The sequence below is a fragment of the Kogia breviceps genome, chromosome 10 (assembly GCF_026419965.1).
Source record: "Kogia breviceps isolate mKogBre1 chromosome 10, mKogBre1 haplotype 1, whole genome shotgun sequence".
Classification (NCBI taxonomy): Eukaryota; Metazoa; Chordata; class Mammalia; order Artiodactyla; family Physeteridae; genus Kogia; species Kogia breviceps.
Window position 1 is genome coordinate 73,672,040 of NC_081319.1, and position 27,466 is coordinate 73,699,505.

The 27,466-nt window shown below is 47.5% G+C and overlaps 1 protein-coding gene across 10 annotated transcripts in view; it reads right to left on the reverse strand.

Annotated features, from left to right (window-relative positions):
- MOCS1 (molybdenum cofactor synthesis 1) overlaps positions 1–27,466 on the reverse strand; it is a 38,610-nt gene that overhangs the window by 2,992 nt on the left and 8,152 nt on the right. For 4 of the 10 annotated variants that reach the window (XR_010835089.1, XR_010835088.1, XR_010835087.1 and 1 more), the window contains exons 3-12: positions 26,768–26,935; positions 10,808–10,972; positions 8,504–8,565; positions 8,101–8,212; positions 7,580–7,692; positions 6,966–7,076; positions 4,329–4,449; positions 3,789–3,836; positions 1,790–1,878; positions 1,006–1,173 (exon numbers count right to left, since the gene is read on the reverse strand). Coding sequence is in view for 7 of the 10 variants with exons in the window: in XM_067006154.1 (XP_066862255.1) it covers positions 1,006–1,173; positions 1,790–1,878; positions 3,789–3,836; positions 4,329–4,449; positions 6,966–7,076; positions 7,580–7,692; positions 8,101–8,212; positions 8,504–8,565; positions 10,808–10,972; positions 26,768–26,935 (1,157 nt within the window). In the remaining 3 variants the exon portion in view is untranslated. Of the gene's footprint in view, positions 1–560; positions 1,879–2,289; positions 2,328–3,773; positions 3,837–4,328; positions 4,450–6,965; positions 7,077–7,579; positions 7,693–8,100; positions 8,213–8,503; positions 8,566–10,807; positions 10,973–26,767; positions 26,936–27,466 lie in introns of those variants that run through there. The other 6 variants (XM_067006155.1, XM_067006157.1, XM_059075363.2 and 3 more) reach the window with 6 other exon arrangements.

A 27,466-nucleotide genomic window follows, 5' to 3' on the forward strand; every position in this document is an offset into this window, starting at 1 on the left:
AGGTTGCAAGCAGACCCCCACCAGCTCTGCGAGCCCCGACTGTTACATTCCGTACGTCGTACGGTAGCTTGAAATCGGCCAAGGCGGGAGAACTCAGACCATGGAAATTGGCCTTTTCTTCTTTTCCAAGAGCCAGTTGTTAAACATTTGCCAGCACACCTGGGTGCAGGGCAGAGGAAAGGCAGGCGGGGGGCCGGGGGAGTGGGGGGACTGAGGCTAGAACTAGAGACACCTACCCACAGTGAGAGAACCCAGCAAGCGCGTCCAGCGTGTGGGGATGTGAAAACCAGGAGCCTCTAATTGCACCCCCTGACCTCCACCAGCCGGCGACGGGATGAGCTTCGGACACCCCTACCCGACAGTGCTACTGGAGGTGCTGCACCTATGGGCCTCTCACTCCACTCCTACCTTCTCCCCCAGGGAAGGCGGGGGTGCACGGAGAACACGCCCCTTTGCTTTTCCAGCGTCTCTCCTGCTCCTCTTCCCCCAGGGGGCGTTGGGTTGAGGGGTGGGCCTGCCATCACAGTGGCTCGGTGCCCTCGGCACAGACACAGTCCTCATTCTTGCATCCCCAAAATGGGCATCGTGGCTTTATTTTGTGCACTGTGTGGGTGAAGGCAAGCTCCATCGCTCCTCCTCGCCTGGTGTGTCCCAGGAGGAAGGGGTGCAGGTGGAAAGGCCGTGCACGGGGCAGGTGTGGGAGGTGTGCTTGGTCAGGAGGCTCCTGCTTAGGAGCCCTTGGTTCCCTCCCGGGGAAGGGAGGAGAAGAGAAAACCCAAGAGAGAAGGGGAGGTTATGGGCTCGACTGTCGGAGAGAGTCCACAAGTCACTCAATGTGATTCTGGGGCTATCTAAGCCCTGCTCGCTACGGCCAGCCCCCTCCCACGACCTTAGGGTCCAGGAAGGCTGACGGGTCTGCTGGTTTCCTCTCGGAAGAAAGGAAACCTCGCAGGTCAGTGTAGGTCATCGAGCAGTAGAGGGGTGGGCTGGACCTGGGGTTCCTACCGGTTGAAGGTAACTGGTGACAGGGTGAAAGGAACTTGATGTCTTTCCCTCGGCTGAAATCGCATCCCATCTCTTGACCTCGCTGGGCCAGGGGTGAGAGGGGGCGGGACCTCTACGTCCGATGGAAGTCCCCCCGCTGACCCCCGGTCTTGCTGACGAGCTTGATCTCTGCCAACACGATGTCCCTGCTGACGGCCTTGCACATGTCATACAGGGCGAGGGCGGCCACGGCAGCAGAGGTCAGGGCCTCCATCTCCACCCCAGTGGGGCCCCGAGCCCGGCAAGACGTCCGGACCACCGCGGCGTGGCGCGTGCTGTCCAGCTCCAGCTGCACCTGGACGTGGCTCAGGGCCACGTGGTGGCACAGGGGAATCAGCTGGCTGGTCAGCTTGGCCGCCTGGACGCCTGCCAGCTGGGCCACCACCAAGGCGTCTCCCTTCTTTAGCTGGTTCTCCTGGACGAGCTTGTAGGCCACAGGCCCCAGGAGGACCACGGCTGAGGCCACGGCCACCCGCTCTGTGTCTGGCTTCCCACCCACGTCTACCATAGCCGCCTGTCCTTCCCTGTCCACGTGGGTCAGTTGGTCTGAGGTGGGCAGAGGTCCTGAGGGGGTGGCAGGAGCCCGGGGCTCTGGGCTAAGGCACTTTGGGTTGGCATCTGAGTCAAGGTGGGAACCGTAATGGCTCTGAGGGAGGCCAGACTGCAGCCACCGCTGGGCGAGGAGAGGGATCTGGGGGAGCCAGCCCCCTTTCCACAAAGTCACCATCTGGCTGGAGAAACTCACTCTGTGTCTCAGACCCTGAACACGGAGGGAGTCCCTGAAGGAGATGCTTGGAATGGCTGGTGGGGAATCTTGGCACATCAAAAATAACTCTGGAAGGGAGAAGGAAAGAGAAGAAAGACTCAGTCCAAAAGGCAGGTCTTTTGCCCACCTCCCTCCCCAAGCCCCTCCCCACCAAACCCCGAGTTCTCCCTTTCACACTGGGGAAAGCGGAATGAGGGGCGAGGAGAGACAGAAAAGAGACGATACACAGAGAGGGGCGCCCAGAATAAAAGCGTGCGGCCCCCCTCACCAGGAGGTACACAGGGCAAGGGTCCCGCAGGCTCTGCCTGCCCTGCAGTGGGGTCTGTGGGTGCTCCCACCTGGGCTCCCCTCCTCACAACTTTCCTGTTGCCCAAGTTCTCTTAAGAAACATCTTAGGTCTGAAGACTGAAGCCTCCATCAGATGACTGCTCTGTCCCTTCATGTTCTTAAAATGACAGCGAGGCCTCAGCCTGAATTACCAATTAGTTGCTCTCGTCTTCACGTTCTCCGGGAAGGGCTAACAGAAACCATATAGTTTATAGACAACATACTAAGGTAAACATTTAATCTATTTAAACAACATTTCAAGCAGATCAGAAGCATACACAAAGCAAGAGGCTGATTCGAATGGTCCCAGGGGCCTCGGGGACCTTGTAGGCTCTTGTTACTCAAAGGGTGGTCCAGGGACACCATCTGAGGACTGTTAAGAGATGCAGCCCAGACCTCCCAAATCCGAATCGGAAATAACAAGATCCCTAAGGGATTCACAGGCACGCCAAAGAGGCCCCATTCTAGGCAACTCTTGGCTTTACAGAGATCAGACCACTTTGGTTACTCTGTATCCTTGAGAGAATTATTATTCCTTCTGAAGCAATTAGGCCTCCCAACTTCCAGCTTTCCATCATGCTCTGGCCCCCCCTACCTTGTCAGTGTCAGAGGTACAATTATCAAGGCATCCCCCACTCCTTGCCATCAAGGCGTGTCAGCATGGGTCAAGGCCCAACCCAAGAGGCTGAGGATGGTGGAGGTGACGGCAGAGGAGAGGTGATACCGTTTTCTTCCCGGTGGCATATGCTGTGGTGAGCCGCCCTTCCTTCCCTGGGTGGCCGGTGTGGTCCCTGGGCTTCTCTGGCCCACTCCAGCCCACATGCCTCAGGGCTCCCTCTGCTCCAAGTGCTGGAGAAAAGAATCCCTTCCCCTGGTTGTTCTCACTGCTTTCTCTTGCTTAGGGCACAATTCAGGGCCCCAGATCTGGCTGTGGCCAAGGGGGCGAGGCCTCCCCCTGCTCTAGCCTGGGCATGCGCCAGAGGGATAACGGCATCCTCAAAGCTCCGCATGGACCAGCTAGTTCCCCAAGGTTAGAGACCACATATGGCTCAATAAAAAGATGTTTCTGTTCGAAGCATCCTATGCACATAAGAGACGCCCTGGGCACATCAGTTCCGGGGAGTTAGTTAAGGAATTAGGCAGTTGAGATCCTGGCTGTGTCCTCCCTAGAAAGCTGAGTAGCACTCTTAGCTTGCTGCCTAAACGCTGCCCACAAAGAAGCATAACAACGCAAGGACCAACGGGCACTAATGGTCCGGACACGCGCGTGAACTGACCCACAGGACAGAAGGGAAGGGACGCCTGTGACTGTATCCAAGCTGGGAGATTCTAAAGCCGAGGACAAGATCTCTGTCTTGCCCAGAAGCTCCATTTTCAGGGGACAACTAACATAGCGATCATAAACCTGGAGGACCCCACGATCCGATTTCTGGTGAGACAGAATGATGATTTCTGTGGCATGTGCAGTAAGAGGGAACCAGGGAAGGGAAGGAAAGCCGCAGTAAAGGCTTGGAGGGGTAGGAAAAGGTGAAGGATGAGAGCCTCAGGATGAAGTGCAGGATCAGGGTGGGGGGCGCCTACAGCAGGGACCCCGCCCCACGGGATCCCCCCGTGACAAGGGTGAGCGGTTACATACTGATGGGTCACCCACCGATGAGGATCATGGGCCGGTTCTTCATCTGGGAAATACTGAACATGCCTGGGGCGAGGGAAGGGTGGGGAGGGAGAGGACAGGAGGGAAGCAAGGAGAGAAAGAAGGCGGGGAAAAGAGTTCACTGAAACAAACGATGGACACAGCGGTATGACAGCCCCCTGGACACACGCTCACCTACCGCACCCCGACAAAAAACCCCCGCCGTACACTGCAAGGTCACCCATGATGGAGCCCATAACAGTTTTTGGATGCCAGGACCCTGCCCTCCCTGTCGGGGATGAGAGAGGGGCAATGACACCCCTCTTTCTCCACCACCCAATGAAACAGCCCGAGAGAATGTGGGGTCCCCTGTCCTGTGCAGGCTCTGCTCTGCCAACTTCCCCTGGGAAGGAGAAGCATCACCGCACCCCAAGTCTAGAGGTCCAGCAGGAGTGATGGAAAGCACAGACCACACTGAGTGCCACTGGCTCACTACAGACCTCCCTCCTGCTGACAATGGCCCACTCCCCACCCAGCCTGGCCTCCCCGCCCCCTTACCTGCATGCTGCCGCTTCTTCCTGCCCACAGCAGCCCCGATGATGCTCAGCAGCTCCTCCTCAGAGGCCCCCGCCCGCAGGTGATCCCGTAGAGATACCTCTGAGTTCCCAAAGAGGCAGACCTGGAGAGGTCACATTGAGGGTGAGGCCAACATGCCCTCCTCATCCTGAGCCTTGGCCCCCATCCTTGGAGCCCCCCTGGGCTGGGCATGAGAGCCTCCCGTGGCTGGTCATACTCAAAGCAGGTCTTCCCTGAAATGAGGGGCCGAAGGTGCTAGATGGAGGAGTCGGAGGGGCTGGAAGGGCAGGAGGCAAAAGCAGACACCCCAAGGCCTGCATCTGACTTCCGGTCATGTTTCCTTCAACGCGTGGCGCGTACTTGAAAAAAAAAAACAAATAACTGCCGACAGATACAGCACATCAAAATCTAGATCCACGGGCTTCCCTGGTGGCACAATGGTTGAGAGTCCACCTGCCAATGCAGGGGACACGGGTTCGTGCCCCGGTCCGGGAGGATCCCACATGCTGCGGAGCGGCTGGGCCCGTGGTCCATGGCCGCTGACCCTGCGCGTCCGGAGCCTGTGCTCCGCAACGGGAGAGGCCACAGCAGTGAGAGGCCCGCGTACCGCAATAAAAAAAAAAAAAAAAAAAAAATCTAGATCCACACCTTCTCCTGAGACATTCCATGGAAAGGCCTCTTCATTGCCATGAGAACGGACCCCAGTCAGTGGGAGCTGAGTCCCGGCATCCCCTCCAGACCTGGCATGTACATCCATTTCCCCTCCATCCTCTTCAGTCCCTTTGCTCCTGGCCCCTGCCCGCCTGCCCCTGCTCTGGTTGGTGGCCCCTGGCTGGGGGCTGAACAGCAGAGGGCTGGTGGAGATGGCATCCTGAGGTCATTCAAACTTGACCCAATGCTCCCCTGATTCTGGGAGAGACTGGGAGCTCTGGGGGGCTCGGGGTGGACGGGGCAGTCCCAGAAAGCGGGACACCTACTTCCTCCCATGAAGCCCCACAAAGCACCTACCAAGTGTCAGCTCCGTACGGGGTGCTGTGGGCACAGAAGCACGTTTGACAAGCAGAGGCCATCAGAGAAGATATGAACGAGATCTAAGCGGAAGATACACCCACTTCCCCGTGCTGGTCAGTCCCCCTTGTTCACTCCCCACCAGCCCCCATGTTCCACTCTCTGCCCTTCTCTGCAACCAGAGCCCCCCTCCTGCTGGCTTCCACCCGGGTTTGGCTGATGGGAGGTCAGAGGGTGAGGGCAGAGAAAGGCCGGGCACTTCTCGGCAGTGGTGCTTCCGTCCACAATCACAGTCCCAGCCAGGCGGCCACTCCAGCTCTCCTGGGAGCCCAGTGACGCCAACTCCTCCCCTGCCCCTTCCTCCCAGGGGTGGGACAGCAGTTTGCTGCTGCTCATCCAGTGCCCTTACAGGCCCCCTTAACCCTGCGCTGTAAATAGCCTCTTCCTCACATTCTCCTTAGAATCCTCCCTCCACTTCCTGCAGGGGGGTGGAGGGAACTGACTGACACAGTTACTGTCCACTCAGTCCTGTGCCTCCAGCCCAGAAAACCCCCTCGCTTTATAACAACCTGCCGCACAGTTCCTGTCAGGTGTTCGGCCTGATGGGTCCAAACCCACCCACCAGCACCCTCGCCCCCGATCCCAAGCAGGTCTCAGAGCTGACCAGTCAGCCGGGGGCCTCTCTCTCCACCCACACCTGCAGCTCCAAGTTCTTTCACTCTTCCTTCCCACCTTCACCTTAACTCTTACAGATCTGGAACATCACGAAGAGGCCACCTAACTGTCTTTCTATTTCCAAATTCAACCTGGGAGTTACTCTTCCTAAAACATGAATCGGGGATCCTGCCTCCCCATCTTGTATAAAAGCTCTGCCCAGTGTCCTCCTGTCAACGGGACACACTCTGCACCTTGCATGGGGTCACTCAAGCCCTCCACGAGGTGGCCTCCCCATAGCTGACTTTAATCTGCCCTGGCCAAATCAGGATGAATGCATCCATCCTCCTTCCCCTCACTCCACGCCAGCCCAGTCTCCATGGCTCACTGAGGTCCCTGTGCGCTCCCTCCAGGTTCACCACCACCACCTGTCCGGCCCCCTCATTTGATGAAGAACCCCGTGCTCCCACCCATTAGCTCTTTGTTTGCTCTCACAGGGAGTCTTTGTGGCCTCACAGAAGATGGGCATGTCCACGCCTCCCTTCCACCCGCTGTCCCCAGGGCTGAACGCACAGCATGTGCTGATGAGATGTTAGATATGAGTAGCGGATGCTGGTTTCAGGAATGAACGCTGGCCTGGTGGGAGGGGCCAACCAGGGTGGGGGCTGGGGGCAGAGGGCACATCGATCTCCGCCCAGTCCTCCCACAGCACTGAGTCCTGGAAAGTGGCTCCTGATCAACCAGCGACCCAAGGAAGGAAGGAACCAGGGTGACGGTTCCATGGGAGCCACGAGTTCACCTTGATCTGCTGCTCCCATGATCCCCCCCATATCTCACACTATTTCACCATCACCCCGTGTACCCTGCTAGCCTCACCTCCAATCAGGGGGCACGGGTAGGAAGACATAAACAGAGCACAGAGGGGACACGGGTGCCCGTGGGGAAGGGGACACTCACCTTGAGGTTCCCGTCAGCTGTGATTCGCAAGCGGTTGCAGGTCCCACAGAAATGCTCAGACATGGACGTGATGAAGCTGACTCGGCCTCGGAAGCCAGGGATTTTAAAGGCCTGTGGGTGAGCAGTGGAGGGGAGGGGGATGGGCAGCTGAGTGCCAGCTCTCTCCCTGACATCGGAGCCCTTACCTCGCGGCCCTCTCCCCAGGAGCCCTGCAGAAAGCAGCCCCCAAGGCCCTCGGACAACAGAAGACTCCAGTATGAAGCCCATGAGCTCTCCGCCTGCACCTGGCCTGACCACAACAAAGGCTACTAAAGATGCAGGAACCTGAGGGCAGCACGGCCAGGGACAGCCGCGTGGAAGAGCCAGACAAGAACCTGCTCCAACACTCAGTCCAGTGCATCCTACAACAAGTTCCTTAACCCCTGCCCCACGTCGGGCCGGCTTCTGCGTCAGTGAAGCAGGGAGGCTGCTGTGATGGCCCTGTTAACACTTCCTGCTTAAAAGGCACTGTCCTGCATCACTGACTCCACCCCCAAAGCAGCCCCTGCCAGCTCTCCCGTCCTAGGGTGGAAGCACCACCTTTCTCCCGGCCCCATCCCTGCCCTCCCGCCAACCTTGGCTGTGCTGGATTCCTCCTCCGGCAGCTTCTCCAGCTCCGGCCACTGCTGCCTGAGGGTGTCCAGCATCTCCTTGTAGCTGACCATCTTCTTGAAGTTCCACTTGTTGCCTGTATTGGGGGTGGGAGCTACTGAGTCACATGCTGCAGGGACCCAGGGGCTTCAAGTTCACCCTCCCACAGCCCAGGAACCAGTTCTCCAGTCACCGGGCCAGGAGGGCACAAGGTGCCTGAAATGGGTGGATGGAATCACAGCCACGCCCACTCTGAGAAGCCTTCGACCCCCATCGCAGCCCCGGTGCCTGCCCAGGCCCCTCCCCATCCCTGGAGAAATTCCTACACACACAGCGGTATCGGGGTCAGCAGCACCCACAGGGGCAGCCAGACCTTGTCTGCCCTACTCAGCCTTTCCCAGGGTTCTTGACAGCCCCCCGCCGTGCTCTCAGCGGGGCTCTGGTCCAGCTCTGCAGACAGGCCCGGCCTCCTCTTCCCCCACCCACCCCGCCCTGCAGCACTGACCGTCAAAGGGCATGTACTCTATGAAGCGCACGTCCAGGGGAAGGCCCTCGGTCAAGGCCACGAAGTCCAGGAGTTCGTCCTCATTCAGGCCTCGCATCACCACACAGTTCACCTGGTCCAGGGATAAGGGGACCACGAGGGCTATCCCCACTGTGTTCTTTTCCAGGGATGACCCTTGTCGGGGATCTGACACCTGTCTAGGCTCTCCACCCAGGGTCCTGTTCCTTGTGTCCCTCCCCCAGTTCTCCATGGGTTGGAAGATTCCATGGGTCACTGGTTTTCTCCCCTCCCTTGTGGGGAGTGGGGGGCAGGGCTGGATGGAGCGGGCCGGGAAGTGGTGAGGGGTACACCGCAGGTGCAGTGGCCAGGGCTGGGGCCTGTCTTGGGGCCAGGAAGTCCTCACCTTCACAGGATTGTAGCCCAGCTCAATGGCCTTGTGGATGCCCTCCATGACCTTGCGGAAGCCTGTGGGGAGGGAGAGGAACAGGATCCAGGCACTGCCTTCCTCTCCCCCACGTCCTCACACCCATAGAAAGCACCAGAGCCACAAGGAACCTCAGAGGCCGCTGAGTCTGGGGACCAGATAGTAAATATTTCAGGCTCTGGAGGCCAATAGGCAAAATTGAGGATATTATGTAGATATACATCATAAAGAGTTTATTGACTAAATTCAGAATATGGTGATAATTGAGTATAATATTTGTAACATTACTCTAGAATGGAATGAAAGAGTGGAATTCTTTTTTGCAGGGATAATATGTTGCTTAATTGGGATTCATGGTTAATGTTCCCTATCATTAAATTCATTGCAAATGTTATCTGCAAAATCCATTCTTGGCTCGAAGGCTGTAAGAAAAACAAACCAGGCAGGGGGCTGGAGTTGGCTGGTGGGCTGTAGTGTGTGGACCCTGCTCTAGGTGAACCCTCTCATAGTCCAGACGAGGAAACCGAGGTCCAGAGACAAGCAGTGCTCAGCTGGGGTTCTCGCACAGAAGGCAGGTTCCCCAACTCCCTCCTGGAGCCTGCTCCTCACCAGTCTGTCCGTTCACCCACTCTCCATATTCTCACCGAGCACCTACCAAGCGTAGGTGCTGGGCCAGGGCTGGTGAGCGATTCCCGTGCATGTGGCTCTCTCCTATCTCTGATTAGTGCAGTAAATGTGATCCCAGGCTGGCTTCTCCTCCCCACCCCAGATTACTCATGTATCCAAACATGTGAGCGCCTCCGGCAGACCGGCCCCTCCCCAACCCCTAGCCAGCCTCCACAGTTTCCTTGCAGCATTTTCAGAGTAAGACAGCAGGAAGAGATGGCAAAAGAAAGACTGTACAGCTTTTATACAGAATGCCGTTAGGATAATCTAAAAGTTCTCGCTTCTGTCAAGCCCTCTCCCTCCAAAAGGAGGCAGGGGACACAGGGATATGAATGGGAAGGCAGATCTGGCATCAGGATCTACTGTCTTCGATCCTCATTCCAGGAAGGAGTCAAGGAGGCAGGGGGCATGGGGAAGTGGGGCGGGGGGTTCTGTGGGTAAAGCTCACGGTCATACCTTCCACTTTCCCACCTCAGAGCCCCTGCGGTTCTCGACTGACATTCCTCCTCAGAGTAAGCTCCCTTGATCTGAACACCCCGTTCCTCAAGGGCCAGCATGAATGCCTCCTCCTTGAAGCCCTCCCAGTCTCCCCCTGCTGGGAGAGAGAGCCCTAGAGAGAAAGAGTTCTCTCTTCTCTGAAGGGCTTGAACTGACACCACAAGACAAGCAAAGGTGGTTCCGTGGCATCACATCTTTCAGCCCCTCGTAGCCTGTAAGGCAGGACAGTGTCCTGTGCGTCTGTCCCCTCCACAGTGCCTGGAGCAGCCCTTTAGAGGGCAAAGACACTCCCCCCCCACCCCAGCTTTTCCTCAGCACACTGCCAGGTATAAACAGGAAGTCACACGCTGGGGGAGGGGGAAAGAGGAGGTGGGCCTGAGAGCTGGAGGCTGTTTGCAGAGAAGCAAAGGGAGAGCTGGGTGTCCCCGGCATCTTTCTGATCCTCCAGAGAGGTCTCAGTAGTGCACCACCCTCCCCAAATCGAAGGGCATCTGAGCCTGTACAGAACCTCCCATCCCAACCCGGGGCCCACGGATGGTGGGCGCTGGCCTAGTGAGACCCGGGGCTAGGGCCCCTCCACTCTCCACTGCCACCCTCTCTGATGGAGCCTGGCAGGAGGAGGCTGTGGGTGAGCTTGCTGCAGGGGGTGGAGGAAGAGGCTTACAGCAGGATGGGCTCAGGGAGCATCCTTAGGTGCTGGGGGACCCTCAGCTGGCAGTGCTGGCCCTGTCCCTGGAACCCCAGGGCAGCTGCTTTCACCCCAGGCTGCCCCACATTTCCTCAGAGCTCACTATAGGGTAACCAACTTGTCTCAGTTTGTCAGGGACTGTCTTGGTTTTAAAACGGAATGTCCTGTGTGCTTGAAACCCTCTCAAACTGGGGGCAGGGTAGGGGGAGGCTGGTCAGCACAGCTCATTAGCATCCGATCCCCAAATGTCCCCAAGAGCGTGGCTACAGAGACGAGGGACCTTTAGCAAGACTGAGGGGTGAGGTGTAAATGCCTAGGCTTAGCTATAGCCCAGACACCAAGAGGGAGACCAGGCCCCTCGAAACAGCCACAGCTCCCCAGCTACAAGGGCCTGGGAGGGTTACCGTCCACCATGAACCCCATCTGATCACCTTTCCTGCGGACGATGAACTCAAACTTGGCTGGTACCAGCGTGTCCAGGCTGATGTTGATGGTACTGAGACCAGCTTTCTGAAGCTGAGGCAGCAGCCGAGCTAGGTTGATGCCGTTGGTGGTGATGCCAAGGGTCCTCAGCCCTTCCAGCTGGTGGAGCTGTGCTGCAGAGAGAACAGGAAGGGGTATTAGCCTTCTTGCTCTTGGTGAGGCCAGGAGAAGGGCTGGAAGGAGAAACTCTGAGCCAAATAAGATGGATGGAAAAGGGGCTCTCTGCAGACCTCTATTAACCAGGCTTAGCTTAATAAGAAATATAAGAATAAGAAATAAACAAAAGAACAAACACCGAGTGCTCACTTTGCTAGAGTGCAGATGGGATCAGATGGATCAAGGAGACCAGAGCCCAAAGTGCACACAGGAGACGGTCTATACAAAGTGGGAGGGTAACTAGCTGCACCCAGCTTAGCGGTCACCTAGGCAAGAAGCAGGAGGGGCCCTGGGCCTGTCAAGGAGGTTGCCTGTCTGGGGAACTATATATGGATCAGCTGGGTACGCTGGTCTCCCTCCCATGCCTGTGAGCAGGAGGAAGGCAGCAGCTTTTACCCCAAGGCTACAATACTTAAGCAAGCTGAAGGGGGTGCGGGCAGCCCTGAGTAGTTGCAGATACTCAGGAGATGGGATCCCTGGAGTCCAGAAGAACTTCACTTCCCTTCTCCACGAACTCAGGGGCAACCAGCATAAACAGATATAGCACTGACAGCCAGGCCAACAGAAGCCTTGGACACTGAAATGAGTACACAGCTAAGAATCAGTAAATATGGGCTTCCCTGGTGGTGCAGTGGTTAAGAATCTGGCTGCCAATTCAGGGGACACGGGTTTGAGCCCTGGTCCGGGAAGATCCCACATGCCATGGAGCAACTAAGCCCGTGCACCACAACTACTGAGCCTGCGCTGTAGAGCCCATGAGCCACAACTACTGAAGCCTGCATGCCTAGAGCCCACGTTCCACAACAACAGAAGCCACCACAATAAAAAGCCTACGTACCGCAACGAAGAGTAGCCCCCGCTCACCACAACTGGAGAAAGCCCACGTGCAGCAACGAAGACCCAATGCAGCCAAAAATAAAAATAAGAATATATACAAAAAAAGAATCAGCAAACATTTTAAAAGAATGCTGTGATACGGGGAGGGGGAAGGGTAAGCTGGGACGAAGTGAGAGAGTGGCATGGACTTATATATACTACCAAATGTAAAATAGATAGCTAGTGGGAAGCAACCACATAGCACAGGGAGATCAGCTCAGTGCTTTGTGACCACCTAGAGGGGTGGGATAGGGAGGGTGGGAGGAAGATGCAAGAGGGAGGAGATTCAGGTTTTTGTAAGATGTTATAGAAAAACCCAAATGAACTTTTTGGCCAACCCAACAGAAGAGTGAAAGAGGAAGAAGAAAGGACAGAGACAACAGAGGATGACTCTTTCAAAAATCACAGTAAGATAAACACAGATGCAAAAATCCTCAACATAATATTATTAGGAAACCAAATTCAACAACACATTAAACGGATCATATACCATGATCAAATGGGATCTATTCCAGGGATACAAGGATGGCTCAACATCCACAAATCAATCAATGTAATACACCACATTAACAAATTGAAGAATAAAAATCATATGATCATCTCAATAGATCCAGAGAAAGCATTTTATAAAATTCAACGTCAGTTCATGATTAAAAACTCTCAACAAAGTGGGTATAGAAGGAATGATCCTCAGCATAATAAAGGTCATATATGACAAGCCCACAGCTAACATCTTACACAACAGTGAAAAGCCACATGCTTTTCCTCTAAGATCAGGAACAAGAGGATGGTCACTTGTGCCACTTTTATTCAACATAATATTGGAAGTCCAAGCCACAGCAATTGGAAAAGAAAAATAAAAGGCATCCAAATCAGAAAGGAGGAGGTAAAACTGTCACTATTTGCAGATGATATTATACACAGAAAACTCCAAAGACTCCACCAAAAAACCATTAGAACTAATCAACATATTCAGTACAGTTGCAGGATACAAAATTAATAGGCAAAAATTCATTGCATTTTCACACACTAATAACAAATTATTAGAAACAGAAATTAAGAAAACAATTTACAACGTACAATTGCATCAAAAAGAATAAAATACCTAGGAATCAATTTAACCAAGGAGGTGAAAGACTTGTACACTGAAAACCGTAACATGCTGATGAAAGAAACTGAAGACAACACAAATATTGATAAATGGAAATATATTCTCTGCTCATGGATTAGAAGAATTGATATTGTTAAAATATCCCATACTACCCAAAACAATCTCCAGATTCAATGCAATCCCTATCAAAATTCCAATGGCACTTTTCACAGATATAGAACAAACAATCTTAAAATATGTATGGAACCATAGAAGACTCTCAATAGTCAAAGCAATCTTGAGAAAGGAGAACAAAGCTGGAAGCATCATGCTCGCTGATTTCAAACCATATTACAAAGCTATAGCAATCAAAACAGTATGGTATTGGCATAAAAAAAGACACATGGATCAACGGAACAGAATAGAGAGCCCAGAAATAAAGCCATGCAAATACGGTCAATTAATTTACAACAAGGGAGCCAAGAATGGAAAGGACAGTCTCTTCAATAAATGGTGCCGGGAAAACTGCATAGCCAAGTACAAATGAATGAAACTGGACCACTATATTATACCATACACAAAAATTAACTCAAAATGGATTACGTCTTGATCTGAAACCATAAAACTCCTAAGAGGAAACAGGCAGTAAGCCCCTTTGACATTGGTCTTGGTGATGTTTTGGACTGGACACCAAAAGCAAAGGCAACAAAAGCAAAAATAAGTGGGGTTACATCAAACGAAAATGCTTTCACACAGCAAATAAAATGAAAAGTCCACCTACTGAATGGCAGAAGATATTAGCAAATGATACATCTGATAAGGGGTTAATATCCAAAATATATGAAGAACTCATACAACTCAACATTAAAAAAAAAACTATTAAAAAATGGGCAGAGGATCTGATTGGACATTTTTTCAAAGAAGATACACAGATGGCCAATAGGTATATGAAAAGGTGCTTGACATTACTAATCATCAGGGAAATGCAAATCAAAATCACAATGAGATATCACTTCACATTTGTTAGGATGGCTATGATCAAAAAGACAGGAAAAAACAAGTGTTGGAAAGAATGTGGAGAAAAGGGAACCCCTGTGCACTGCTGGTGGGAATGTAAATTGCTACAGCCTCTATAGAAAAGAGCACAGAAATTCCTTAAAAAATTAAAAACAGAACCACCACATGATCAGCAATTCCACTTCTGGGTATTTATCCAAAGAGAGTGAAAACATTAACTTGAAAAGATACATGCATCCCTATGTTCACTGTAGCATTATTTATAATAACCAAGATTTGTCCATCAATGGATGAATTGATAAGGAAAGTGTGTGTGTGTGTGTGTGTGTGTGTGTGTGTGTGTGTGTGTGTAATGGAATATCATTCAGCCATAAAAAAGAAGGAAATCTTGCCATTTGTGACAACATGGATAGCCCTTGAGGGCATTATGCTAAATGAAATAAGACAGAGAAGACAAATACCATATAATCTCACTTATATGTGGAATCTAAATAAAACCAAAAAAAAAAAAAAAACCACACACCAAAAAAACCAAACCAAACAATAATCATGGATGTGAACAATACTTATCTACAAGGATGTTAATCAGTGAGCAATACATAATAAAGGGATGTAGGAAAACATCCAGATGGCCAACAACAGAAAAATGGCTAAATTATGCTTTGTCTAAATGATGATGGAATATTATGCAACTAAAAATGACTCTGTAAAAGAATAAGTTAGGATGTCGGGAAATACACATGTCACATTAAATCCAGAGGGCAGGTTACAAACACTAGTTGAAAACTAGGTGCAAAGAAAAAACACAGGAAGGTCGCCAAACCAAAATGTTGACAGTGGTTACAGTTGGGCAGTAGTGATACTATTTTTGCTTATCTGAAATAAACATGTATTACTTTTGTAGTAAGAAAATGAAAGTTCAAAAATAAAAGTTGTTGTCTTAAAAACAAAGAACTTTCCTCTGGGACTCTGACAATATGGAAAATTAGTAGTAGTTTTTGGCTCCCTCCACCAAATCAACCCTGAAAGAAACACAGAATCCAGGAACTTTAAAAAAAGACAATCTCGAGAAACTCACAGGAAGATAGACAGTCCTTTTGAGCTGGTATGGGGGAGGGGGTTGTAGCCTGGGGTTGAAGGAGACTGGCAGAGAATGGAAGCAGTTAAAGGAAAGCAAGGCAGTTCAAGCTCTCTCCTTACTCTCATCCACTGATGCCTCAGATCAATGCTGTCCCCTTCCTGAAGAATTTGGTGGTAAGAGCTCCAGAGAACTAGCTTAGGAGGTCAGCTCAGGGAAGCTGCCAAAGCCCTGCTGGGATTCATCCCTCCACCCTCCCCCTCCAAAGCCCCAGAATTGGTGGCTTAAAATGGAGAGTAACTGCCTCCTTCCAAATCTGCTTCTCCCTGAGGGTTTGAAGGTGAAGGTCTGTCATATTACATCACTCCAGGAGGTGCCATTCTCATCATATTCTAAGTCAACAGCATCTCCCAGAGTTATGCAAGTACACAACCTGTGCTGTCCTACGTGGCCAGGTTGGTCACTGGTGGGGAGATTACAAACATGAGTGAATAACTGTGATTTTCTGGGATCTTGAGCTCACTGGGCCTATTGAAGACTAAGATCTGGCCTTAAACCTCTTCCCATTAAGCAGTGCCATACAGAATAGCTAATATCCTCAGGGGAACAAACTTACTGGCTAAACTAAGGAGATCCCTGAGAAGTACAACCAATGAGTGCTTCCCCCACCAACAACAAAACAAAAAAACCCAAAACACCCCCAACCCTCTATATATATCAATAGAAAAGAAATGATCAAACAGACCAAGAATGTAAGATAAACATAAATACAATAAAAGAAATAACAGAAGATATTAACAATGTGAAACAAAATTTTTCATTATAAAAGGGAACAAGGGAAAGTAGTAGTTAAAAACAGTATTGTGAAAAAGAACACAAGAAATAAGTTAAACAGTAATATCAACACAGGAGAAATTGATGAGTTGGGAGGTAAGATTAAAGGGCTCTCCCAGAAAAAAAAGAGGAAGAGAATAAGATCCCAAAATATATTTTAAGAACTGTGGAGGCCCTAAGTAGAAGGAGCAACATCCAGATAATAGAAGTCCCAGAAAAAAATTAAACTGGAGAGAAGGAAGTATAATAGAGTAATGAAGAAAAATTTCCCCAAATGTAACACAAACGTAAAAGAATGAAAGGACGATTTCACTGAATGCCAACAGGACAGATGAGGAAAAGCCTATCTTAGACACATTATAGTAAAATTTAAGAAAATCAAATAACAAAGGCAACACTCTAATAACTTCCAGAGAAGAGTATATTACCAAGAGCAAAACCCAGACTGACATCAGACTTTTCCCAACAGCCAGACTGACTGTTAGGAGACAATGCAGTGACATTCTTAACATGATGAAGGAATGAACCTTGAACATAAGACTTTAAAAGAATTCAAAATATTATAAAACTACTACTTTAAGGGCTTCCCTGGTGGCGCAGTGGTTGAGAATCCGCCTGCCGATGCAGGGGACACGGGTTCGTGCCCCGGTCCGGGAAGATCCCACATGCCGCGGAGCGGCTGGGCCCGTGAGCCATGGCCGCTGAGCCTGCGCGTCCGGAGCCTGTGCCCCGCAATGGGAGAGGCCACAACAGTGAGAGGCCCGTGTATCGCAAAAAAAAAAAAAAAAAAAAAAAAAAAACTACTACTTTAAAACATTTAAAAAACTACCTGGTATGTCAGATTTAATTAGATTCACCATCAAAATTAGAGTCACCATTAGACCCACATCAAAAAACTTTTAGAGGAAATATTCAAATAAGAAGAGAAACAAATTCAGGAGATGCTGTAAGAATTATGGAAATTATGAATGATCAAATACCTTGGTAAAGTTTGTTGTTATCTTAAAAGGCAGAGCATATGCTTACAAGAGATACAGAGGGGCAGACTATTTGTAATGACCTGAAAGAAAAATTATAGAAAATATCAACAATACAGGTGGGGGAGGGCTGAAAAAAAAATCAAGGGCCTAAGAGTGTGCTAAACTTTTTGCCTTGTTAGGAAGAAAAAAGGGGGAGGCTCATTTATTTAAAAGTCAAAAAGGAGGAAAAAGAAGCACAAAAAAAGTATGACAGATAAAAAAAGTGTAGAAATGAGTCCAACTATTTCAATAATTACAACAAAGGCAACTAGTTAAAAGTTAACCAGTTAAAAGTCAAAGACTATCAAATTTGATCAAAGTAACAGCTATGTGCTATTATAAGAGACATATCTAAAGTATAAGAATACAGAAAGGTTTAAAATGAATAGATGAAAACAGATAAAACAGCATACTAAAGCTAAAAGCAAGCTGATATAGCTTTAGTAAAATAAAATACATAGACCTTAAGACTAAAAGTATCATTATGGAGAGAGGCCTACTACATAGTGATAAAAGATCCAATTTATGAAGAAGACATAACAACTCTAACCACATATGAACCTAATAAAATCACCTCAACTATAGATAAAATAAAAGCAAGAGGACCTCTGGGAGAAACTAACAAATCCACCTATTTATTTATTATTGGCAGGCCAAGCAGATAAAAAGCCAGCCAAGAGTGACATAACCAAAGGTTTGGGAAATAAAATTAACCAGCTGGATCCAATGAACAAATATAGACTTCTTCATGTAATAATTAAAGGACAAGCTCCTCAAATATATATAAAAAACATTTATAAAAACTGCCAATATACTATATCATAAAACAATCCTCAATAAATTTAAAAGGATAAGTTTCATAGAGATAAGATTCTCTGACCACAATATAATTATACTTTAATAAAAATATGAATTAAAATCCTCATATTTTGAAATTAAAAACACTTCTAAATATCTCATAGATCAAAGAAAAAATCAGAATAAAAATTAAGAAATACTTAGAACTAAATGTTTTGAAAACAATAGGCTACATTAGGACAGAAACAGAAATAATGAAATAGAATATGAATATACAATAAGAGGTTCAACAAGTTCAAAAGTTGGTTTGTTGAAGAATAGCACAATGGACAAACCTCTTACAAGACTTAACAACAAAAAGACATAAAGACACAAATAAACCACATTAAGAATAAAAAAGACAAAACTGCAAGTAAAACTAAAATAAAGATAAGAAAATATTACCAACAATTTCATACAAATTTGACAATAACAATGACAAATTAAAAAAAAAAAAAACTACCAAAACTGACTCCAAAAGTAGAGAACTTGAATAATACAGTAACTATTAAAGAAACTGAAGCTGCAATTAAAAATCTCCCTGCAAATAAAATACCAGGCACAGACAATTTACACGTGAGCTCTACCAAACTTTTAAAGAAGTGATTACCACCAATGTGATGATGTTAGAAGGTGGAGCTTTTAGGAGGTGATTAGGTCACAAGGATGGAGGGATTAGTGCTCTTATAAAAAAAGATCCTACAGATCTCCCCAGCATCTTCTGCCTTGTGAAGATATAATACAATGAAAAGTCTGTGACCCAGAAGAGAGTCCACACCTGACCATGTTGGCACCCTTATCTTGAATTCCAGCCTCCAGAACTGTGAGAAATCATTTGCTGTTCATAAGCTACTCAATTTGTGGTATTCTGTTTTAGCAGCCTGATACACTACCTAACTCATTCTTTGAAATTTAATACCACATATCAGTTAAGGCAGGCATGAAAAAGAAAAATCATACACCCATTTCATTCATGGATATAAATGCAAAAACTTACATAAAATATTAACAAACTGAACCTAACAGTAGACAAAAGCACAGCAGACCATGCCTAGGTTGAGTGTATTCCAGGTACAATATCAGAAAAGCTATCAATGTCATTCAGAGTAACAGAGTAAAAAAGAAAAATCATAGATCATCCTAACACACATTAAGAAAGTGTATAATTTAAAAAACAAACTTAGTACTAGGAAGGGAACTTCATTACCTAAAAGTTATTGTGAAAAAAAAGTAATTTGTGAAAAAAACTTCTAAGAAACATCATTCTAAAATTAACACAACATTGTGAAGCAACTATACTCCAATAAAAATTTTTAAAAGAAAGAAACATCATTCTAAATGGGGAAACATTAGGAGTATTCTTCTATTACCACTACTATTCAACATTGTACTGGAGATCCTAGATATTGCAATAGGACAAGAAAAGGAAATTAAAGGCCTAAAGATAGGAGAAAAAAATTGTCTTTAGTTGCAGATGATGCGGCTGCTAGTGGAGAAAACTCCACAGACTCTAAACAGACATATTATAGCATTGACAAGAGAGTGATAAGAATATCAAGCATGACAATAATAGAAAATACAATTTTAAACATGACACTGTAACTTTCAGGATCCTAGCATAAAGCAGAATTCATCCCAGATGGTTAAAATAAAGAATTTAATGAAAGGACTCACAAAGGTGTGGGCAGACTTAATGGTCTCAACAATGAATAGTACAGAACTCAGACTAGCAACACTAGGGATCCATAACCATGCCTAGGGTCAAAAGGACCTGAGGAGGAAATTAAGTTAGGAGTCCAGTTAAGTCACCATGGAAGATTGGCTGCTCTGTAGGAGTTTTAGCTCTGAAGGGAACTTAGCTACAGTCAAAAACCCAGTGTAGAAACAGAGCAGGGAGCAGAAAAAAAAACAAAAAAAAATCCTGATCTCATTGGCCAAACCCATCAGGAACCCAACAGGCAATGGACCCTGGGTGATGTAGTCCCTAGGGGCCAACTACCTAGAGCAAAGAACAGGGCAAAGGAGGGAAATGGCTGTGGGAAGGTGGGGATGTGAACAAAAATGATGTCAATTCCCCCCAACTTGATACAATGCAATTAAAATCCCAACAGATACACAAACAATGAACAATCTGTAAAGGGAATTACAAAAACTATTCCATTTACAACAGCATCAGAAAGAATAAAATACTTAGGATTTAACTTAACCAAGGGGGGGAAAGACTTGTACAATGAAAACTACAAAACACTGCTGAAAGAAATTTAAAAAGACATAAATAAATGGGAACACATCCCATGTTCATGAATTGTAAGACTTAATGTTAAAATGTCAATACTACCCAAAGCAATCTACAGAGTCAATGCAATCCTTAATAAAATCCCAATGATATCTTTTGTATAAATAGAAAAACCCATCCTAAAATTCATATGGAATCTCAAGGAACCCCAAATGATCTTGAAAAAGAACAAAAAACTGGAGGTCTCACATTTCAATTTCAAAATTTCCTACAAAGCTACAGTAATCAAATGTGTGGTATCAGCATAAAGACAGACATAAATACCAATAGAATAAAACAGAGCCCAGAAGTAAATCCTCACATATACGGTCAAATGATTTTTGACAAGGGTGCCAAGACCACTCAATGGGGAAAGGACAGTCTTTTCAACAAATGGTGTTGGGAAAACTGGATATTCGCATGCAAAAGAATGCAGTTGGACCTAAATGTAAAACAACGAAACTCTGAGAAGAAATCATAGGAATAAAGCTTCATAACATATCCAAGAAATCACTGCCAAATCCAATGACCCAAAGGCACTGGCAACAAAAGAAAAAACAAACTGGACTTAATGAAAATTTTTAAAAATTGTACATAAAAGACACTATCCACAGAGCAAAAAGGCAACCTACAGAATGGGGGAGATATTTGAAAATCATATACCTGTTAAGGGATTAATATCTAGAATAATAGAGAACTCCTAAAATTCAACAAAAACAACCCAATTCAAAAATGGGCAAAGGACTCAGAGACATTTTTCCAAAGAAGATATATTAATGGCCAATAAACACATGACAAGATGCTCACCATCACTAACCACTAAGGAAATACAAGTCAAAACTACAGTGCAATACTACCTCACACTTACTAGGATTGCTACTATAAAAAACAAACAAACAGAAAACAACAAGTGTTGGTGAGGATGTGAAGAAACTGGAACCCTTCTGCACTGTTGATGAGAATGCAAAATGGTATAGCCACTGTGGAAAACAGTATTGAAGTTCCTCAAAAAACCCAGAATTACCACATGACCCAGCAATGCCATTTCTGGGTATAAACCCAAAAGAATTGAAAGCAGGGTCTCAAAGAAATATTTGTATATCCATGATCATAGCAGCATTATTCACAATAGCTAAAACATGGGAGCAACCCAAGTTGACCAATGAATGAATTACCAAAATGTAGTGTATTCATACAGTGGAATATAATTCAGCCTTAAAAAGAAATTCCTCAATATGCCACAACATGAATGAACCTCGAGGTTCATTATGCTAAGTGAAGCAAGCCAATCACAAAAAGACAAATACTGCGTGATTCCACTTATACGAGGTTCTTACAGTAGCCAAAATCATAAAGCTAGGAAGTATAATGGTGGTTGCCCGGGGCTGGGGAAGAGGAGAATGGGGAGTCATTGTTTGATAGGTACAGAGTTTCAGATTTACAGGAGACTGGGAATAGATGGTGGTGATGGCTGCATAAATGTGAATGTGAATACTTAATACTAATGAGCTGTACATTTAAATAAGTTGGTAAATTTTATGTTATGTGTATTTTAACACAATAAGAAAAGGAAAAAACATCCCAATAGAATTTTCCAGGGAACTTGATAGGCAGATTCTAAAATTTCCATGGATGGACAAAGCTTAGAATAGCTAAAGCACTGCTGAAGAATAAAAAGGACTTGCCTTATCAGATAATGGATTTATTATGAAGCTACGGAGATTAAGACTGTATGATACTGGCATAGAGATAGACAAACTGAATAGGACAGAACCCAAAACAGACCAATGCACACACGGTAGATTTATGGAGGAAGTGGGAACTATTCAATAAAAGGAACTAGAAAAAATGACCATTCACATGGAAAAGAATGAAACTGGATTCCCTGAAATTATCCACAGATTAACTAAGGACTTAAAAGCAAAGAGCAAAACTTTAAATATTCTAGTAGAAACATAGGTAGTTGTTCTGACCTTGGGTGAGGTGTTTCATTAATAAGTACAAAAAGCACTAACCATAAAAGACAGAACTGACAAATTCAAGAACTCCTATTGTCAAAAGAACTGTTACACAAAGTATGGCTTGTCTTTCAAATTGGAAGAAGACATTTGCAACATACATCAAGAACTTGGAACAAACCAATATGAAAGGATAAATAACCAAATAGAAAAACAGGCGCATGATATGATTTGGTACTATAGAGAAAATTAAATATACATGGCTGATAGGTGACAAGATGACTGACCTCATTCTAAACAAGGAAGTACAAATCAAGACCACAATAAAATAGCATTTTATATCCAGTCCACTGGCAAAAGTCCAGAATGATAATACTGAATGTTGGGGAGGACCCAGAGGATCCTTACATACTGCTGGGGAGAGTGTAAAGTAGCACAACCCCTGTAAGACAATGCCAAATTGTTTGCCAAGATTAAACATTCACATATTCAGTAACCCAGCAAATTCCACTCCTAGAGAAACTGTATACCAAGACACATGAATGAGAATACAAGTATTTAAAGCAGCACTGTTTATAATATCAATAAACTGGAAACAACCCAAATGTTCACTAACAGGAAGTGTGGTATATTCATTTAATGGAACAGGAGATCGCAGAGAAAATGAACTGCAACTCTGGATGACGTATGTTAATTTCAGTTGCGTCAAAAGAGTAATTCCTGAAAGACTGCACACAGCATGATTCTTATAAAGTTCAAAAACACCACCTCATTTTTAAAAAGCAAGGGAATGATAAACACCACATTTAGGAGTGTTTCCTTGGGAGGGAGGAAGTACAGGGTAGGAAAGTCCACAGAGGTGGTTAAAGATTCTTGCCAGGGTTCTGATTCTTCCAAAAAAATTGATGAGGTAGTGGGTTTCCTTAGGAATTCATAACATTACTGAAACATGTAAATAAATTTGTATGAATAAAGTGAAAAATGCCATGCACAGATCAATAATGAGATTATTTCACAAACCCAGGATTATGATTTAATCTAATTCTAGGTAACTAGAGTCCATCCAAAATAAAATGAAACAAAAAACTTCATGCCATTTCAAAAACCTTTAATGGCTCTCCATTGCATTAGGCCTCTTATGGGCTCTAAGCTGCAAGAACTGGATGCTCCATAATTCATGTCTTCAACGTAACGGAAGAAAGGAAGGGAGGAAGGAAGGACAAAACAGGGAAAGCCTGCAGGACTGAGTGATTCTCCAACTAAGCTGTCATCTGACAGCGAAAGTCAGTCTTGAAATTAGAATCCAAAATAGTTCCTCTGCAAACACTGCGAACACTATCACAGTATTGATACTTGTATGTTTATAGGCATACCTTGGGGGTATTGTGGGTTTGGTTCCAGACCACTGTTAATAAAGCAAGTATCACAATAAAGCAAGTCACATGTATTTTTCTGGTTTCCCAGTGCATGTAAGAGTTATGTTTACACTATATTTTAGTCTATTAAGTGTGCAATAGCATTAGTCTAAAAAAAGTACATACTTTTACTAAAAAATACTTTATTGTTAAAAATTACTACTATTAAGCCTTCAGGGAGTTGAAGTAGTAACAAAGATAACTGATCACAGATCACCATAACAAAAACAATGAAAGTGTTGGAAATATTGTGAGAATTACAAAAATGTGACACAGAGATACAAAGTGAGCAAATGCGTTGGAAAAACGGCACCGATAGCCTTGCTCGATGCAGGGTTGCCACAAACCCTCAGTTTGTAAAAAAAATGCAGTATCTGTGAAGAGCAGTAAAGCAAAGCACCATAAAGTAAGGTGTGCCTATAGTTCCCCTCTTTTAATTTCTTTTGGAAAATCTCAAACCTTCACCATCCAACGTGGCAGCTGCTAACTACACGTGGGCATTTACATCAATGAAAATAAAAGTTCCAAATTCAGTTCCTCAGTCACAATAGCCGCTTGTGAAGCCCAAGGCTGGCTACCTTATCAGACAACACAGATAGAGAATATTTCCATCACCCCAGAAAGTTGTATTGGACAGCGCTGCCTTACACACAAGAAAAGGAGGGAGGAGAGGAACTTGTTCATAACACAAGCCAGGATGGAGGAGTGCTGGAGCGTCTTGGGGTTGGTGGAGGGGATCACAGATGGCTAACAGAGAGCTGAGCGGTCTTCTCAGGCGGAGATCGACAACACCAGTCCCAGGGCTGAGAGCCTCAGGCAGGGACCCGGAGTGACCAGGACAGCCTGCTTTGTGAAACCCGCAGCCCCTTCACTCTGTGCCCCCGGGGTGGGGTCCCTCGAAACTCTCAGCCGGGGTAGGGTCCCTCGAAACTCTCACAAGTGCTTATGAACATCCCCCTCCCTTTACCCAGCCCTTCTTCCCTAATAGCCCCACCTGCCCTGCCCTTCTGGGTGGTTTTGCTCTGAAGAAGTACCTCTGGGGAGATCAAAGGAGCTAGGCTGGGAGGTGTCAAAGTGTTAGCAAGCACAGCAGCTGCCGTTCTTCTTGGAGCACTGGGGGAGGGCTTGGGGAGGGGTAGAGTTCCCACCCACCCCCACCTCTGCCCCATCAGTGCACACCCTTAAAACAAGAGATAAATCCTCCAAAGTCAGTCACTGCAGCTGGTCCCTGTCCTAACCAGCATCTATGCGGTGATAAACCCTTGCCAGCCTCACGCTATCAGCCAGGACCAATAACCCAGGGCCGTCGGAGCAGGAAAGCCTGGGAGGTGACCAGCACATAGATTAGGACACTGAGGCCCAGGGTGGGGCAGGAACCTGCACAAGTTCACATGGCCAAGGGGTGGAAGAGCCCAGATCAGGAACAGGGCTGCTGCCTCTTCTGGCTCCCTGGCCTCCTACTAAGCAAGGTGGTGGCTTCCGTGGAGACTCTGCATCCTCCCGTCTGCGCTCAGTCACCCCTCTCTGACCAGCAGTGATCACAGGCTCGCCCACAGGCTCCGGACAGAGGGCAGATGAAGTGCCTAACCGAGGGGGCTGGGGCCTGGCAGCCAGCTAGGTTTGGCCCTTTCCTGGAACCCAGACTGCTTTTCAGGCTCTGAGGAGCTGCCTGAACAGGGGGTCAGGTCAACTCCCCTGGGCCAGCATATGTAGCCTAGGAATGATGGCAGGATTCCAGGTCAAGTGATCGGTGGGGGTGGGAGGGAGCTGGCCACAGGGAAGGAGGGAGGAAAGAGCTTGCAGGGGTCCCTGGGCCCCTCCTTGGGACTCCCACAGCACCTGGGCTCCTCACCAGATGGCGGCAGGCTCCAGGGGCTGCTTCCGCCAATGGGCTGCAGGTCCCTGAAGGCAGGGCCTGCGGCTCACTCCCCTCTGACGCCAGCACAGTGCCAGGCACGTAAGAAGGCATTCCAGAGAACGTTTACTGAACCAGCAAGTGAGGCAGAGAGCTGGGGGCTGGGAGATCCCACCCCAATCAGCTGAAGCCGGGGACTCAGCAGTCAAGAACATGGAAACTTATTTTCCTCGGATTCCATCTTTTACAATTAAATGCTCATGGTCTCTGCCTGACCTCGGGGCTTAGAACCAGCATATGGCAAGAGGCTCTGCTGGGCCACACACAGCACTCGCCACTAGCTGGTCATTTCCTTCTCATTTCCTTCCAAGGTCCACCCTATAAGGTACGTTACCGTCTCTGTCTGAAGCCTTAGGATGGAGTTTAAAAGTTGCTCAAGATACACTACGAGTATGAGGTGCAGCTGAGATTCACACGTGGGCACGTCATCCTTCAGAGATCGTATTTTGAACCACCTTCACTCATCCAGCAAACACCAGGGAGCCCCAACTATGTGTCAGGCGCTTCCCTAGGTGCTCGGAACACAGCTATGAACAGAACCTGCCCAGTTCCGTGAGAGCTTTCATGCTAGTTAATGAGGAGACAGACAAAAACCAACCAAATAACACCACGTGGTAGAGTAGGATCGCCACACTTTTTCTGCTAAAAGGCCAGACAGTAAACACCTTTGGCTTTGCTGGCCATATGGTCTTTGTGGCAACTTAGCTCTGCAACAGGGGAGATATGTAAATGAGTGGGTGTGGCTATGTGCCAGTAAAACTTTATTAATGGACAGTGAATTTAAAATTTCATATAATTTTCAAGCACCACAAATGTTATTCTTTTGATTTTCCTTTTCAATCTTTTAGAAATATGGAAACTATTCTTAGCTTGCAGGCTGCACACACACAGGTGGTGGCCCAGTTTTGGCCCATGGGCTGTACTGTGCCAACTTCTGAGAGACAGAGCAGCTGGGGTATGTGAGGGGGAATTTAGACAGAGCGGCCAAGGAGACCTCCCCAAGGAGATGACACTGGAGCAGACCCCTGAATGAGGCAGGCAGGGAGCCCTGTGTTCCTGGCAAAGGGAAAAGCACGTGCAAAGGCCCGGCAGCGTGAATGGAGGGGAGGATGGAGGCCAAGCGGCAGGAGAGAGGTCTCCGCGGTTGACGGGAACCAGATCACACGGGCGCCCAAGCCCTGGTGAGGACTTTAGTCTAAATTTGACATCAAACCACTGGGCTCTGGCACTTACTAGCTTTGTGACCTTGGGCAAGTTATTGAACTTCTTTGTGCCTCCATTCTTTACAAAATGGGAATAGTAATGGTACCTGTCTCAGAACGCATAGGACTCTGTGAGCATAATGCCCGAAAGGAGTGTTAGCTTCTGATATTAATATTGGAGTCCAGCTGGAGGAGGCACAAGCTGGGAGAGGTGGTGACGACTTTTGTCAACTCACCCACAATGTCCACCACGTCCGGCCGAATGAGCGGCTCCCCGCCCGTGAGTCGGATCTTGTCTACGCCTTCTTTCACAAAGAGGCGGGCCAGGGTTAGGATCTCTTCTGTGGTTAGCAGGTCTGCCTTGGGGGTCAGAGGGACACCCTCCTCGGGCATGCAGTATTGACCTGAGGGGAGGGAAGGGACGTGGAGGAAGGAAGTGACTGCAGCAGTCAGGCTGCGATGTCACCAGTCCCCAACTCCCCCACCAGGCCACAAGTGTCTCCTGAACCCCACCCCAGCCATGAGGAAAGACCCGGCCAAGTCTGAGGTGCCACAAACCCTAGGCCAGATTCTCTTTGGGGCTCACCACTCTCGCCTACAAAATTTAACACCCCTTCCCCAACTGGCCTTGCTGTCCCTCAGGGCTTACAGATGATAAATGAGGCTGACATAGGGGGTCATTCAGTCAAATCAGTGAAGGGTCCGGAATTGGTCTTTTAAGATGGAACAGATTAGGGTAACAACATCAGAACATCAGTACTGCACGTAATGAGTATTGTTTGGTTAAACATTTACTACACATGTACATATTTACTGGGCCATGAAGTAAATATATTTCTCATTGTGAGCTACAGTGAGAGAAAGGAAGGAAGAAGAGAAGGAGGGAGGGAAGGAAGGCAGGACAGATGGACACACTTCGGAAGTCCCTCCAAGCG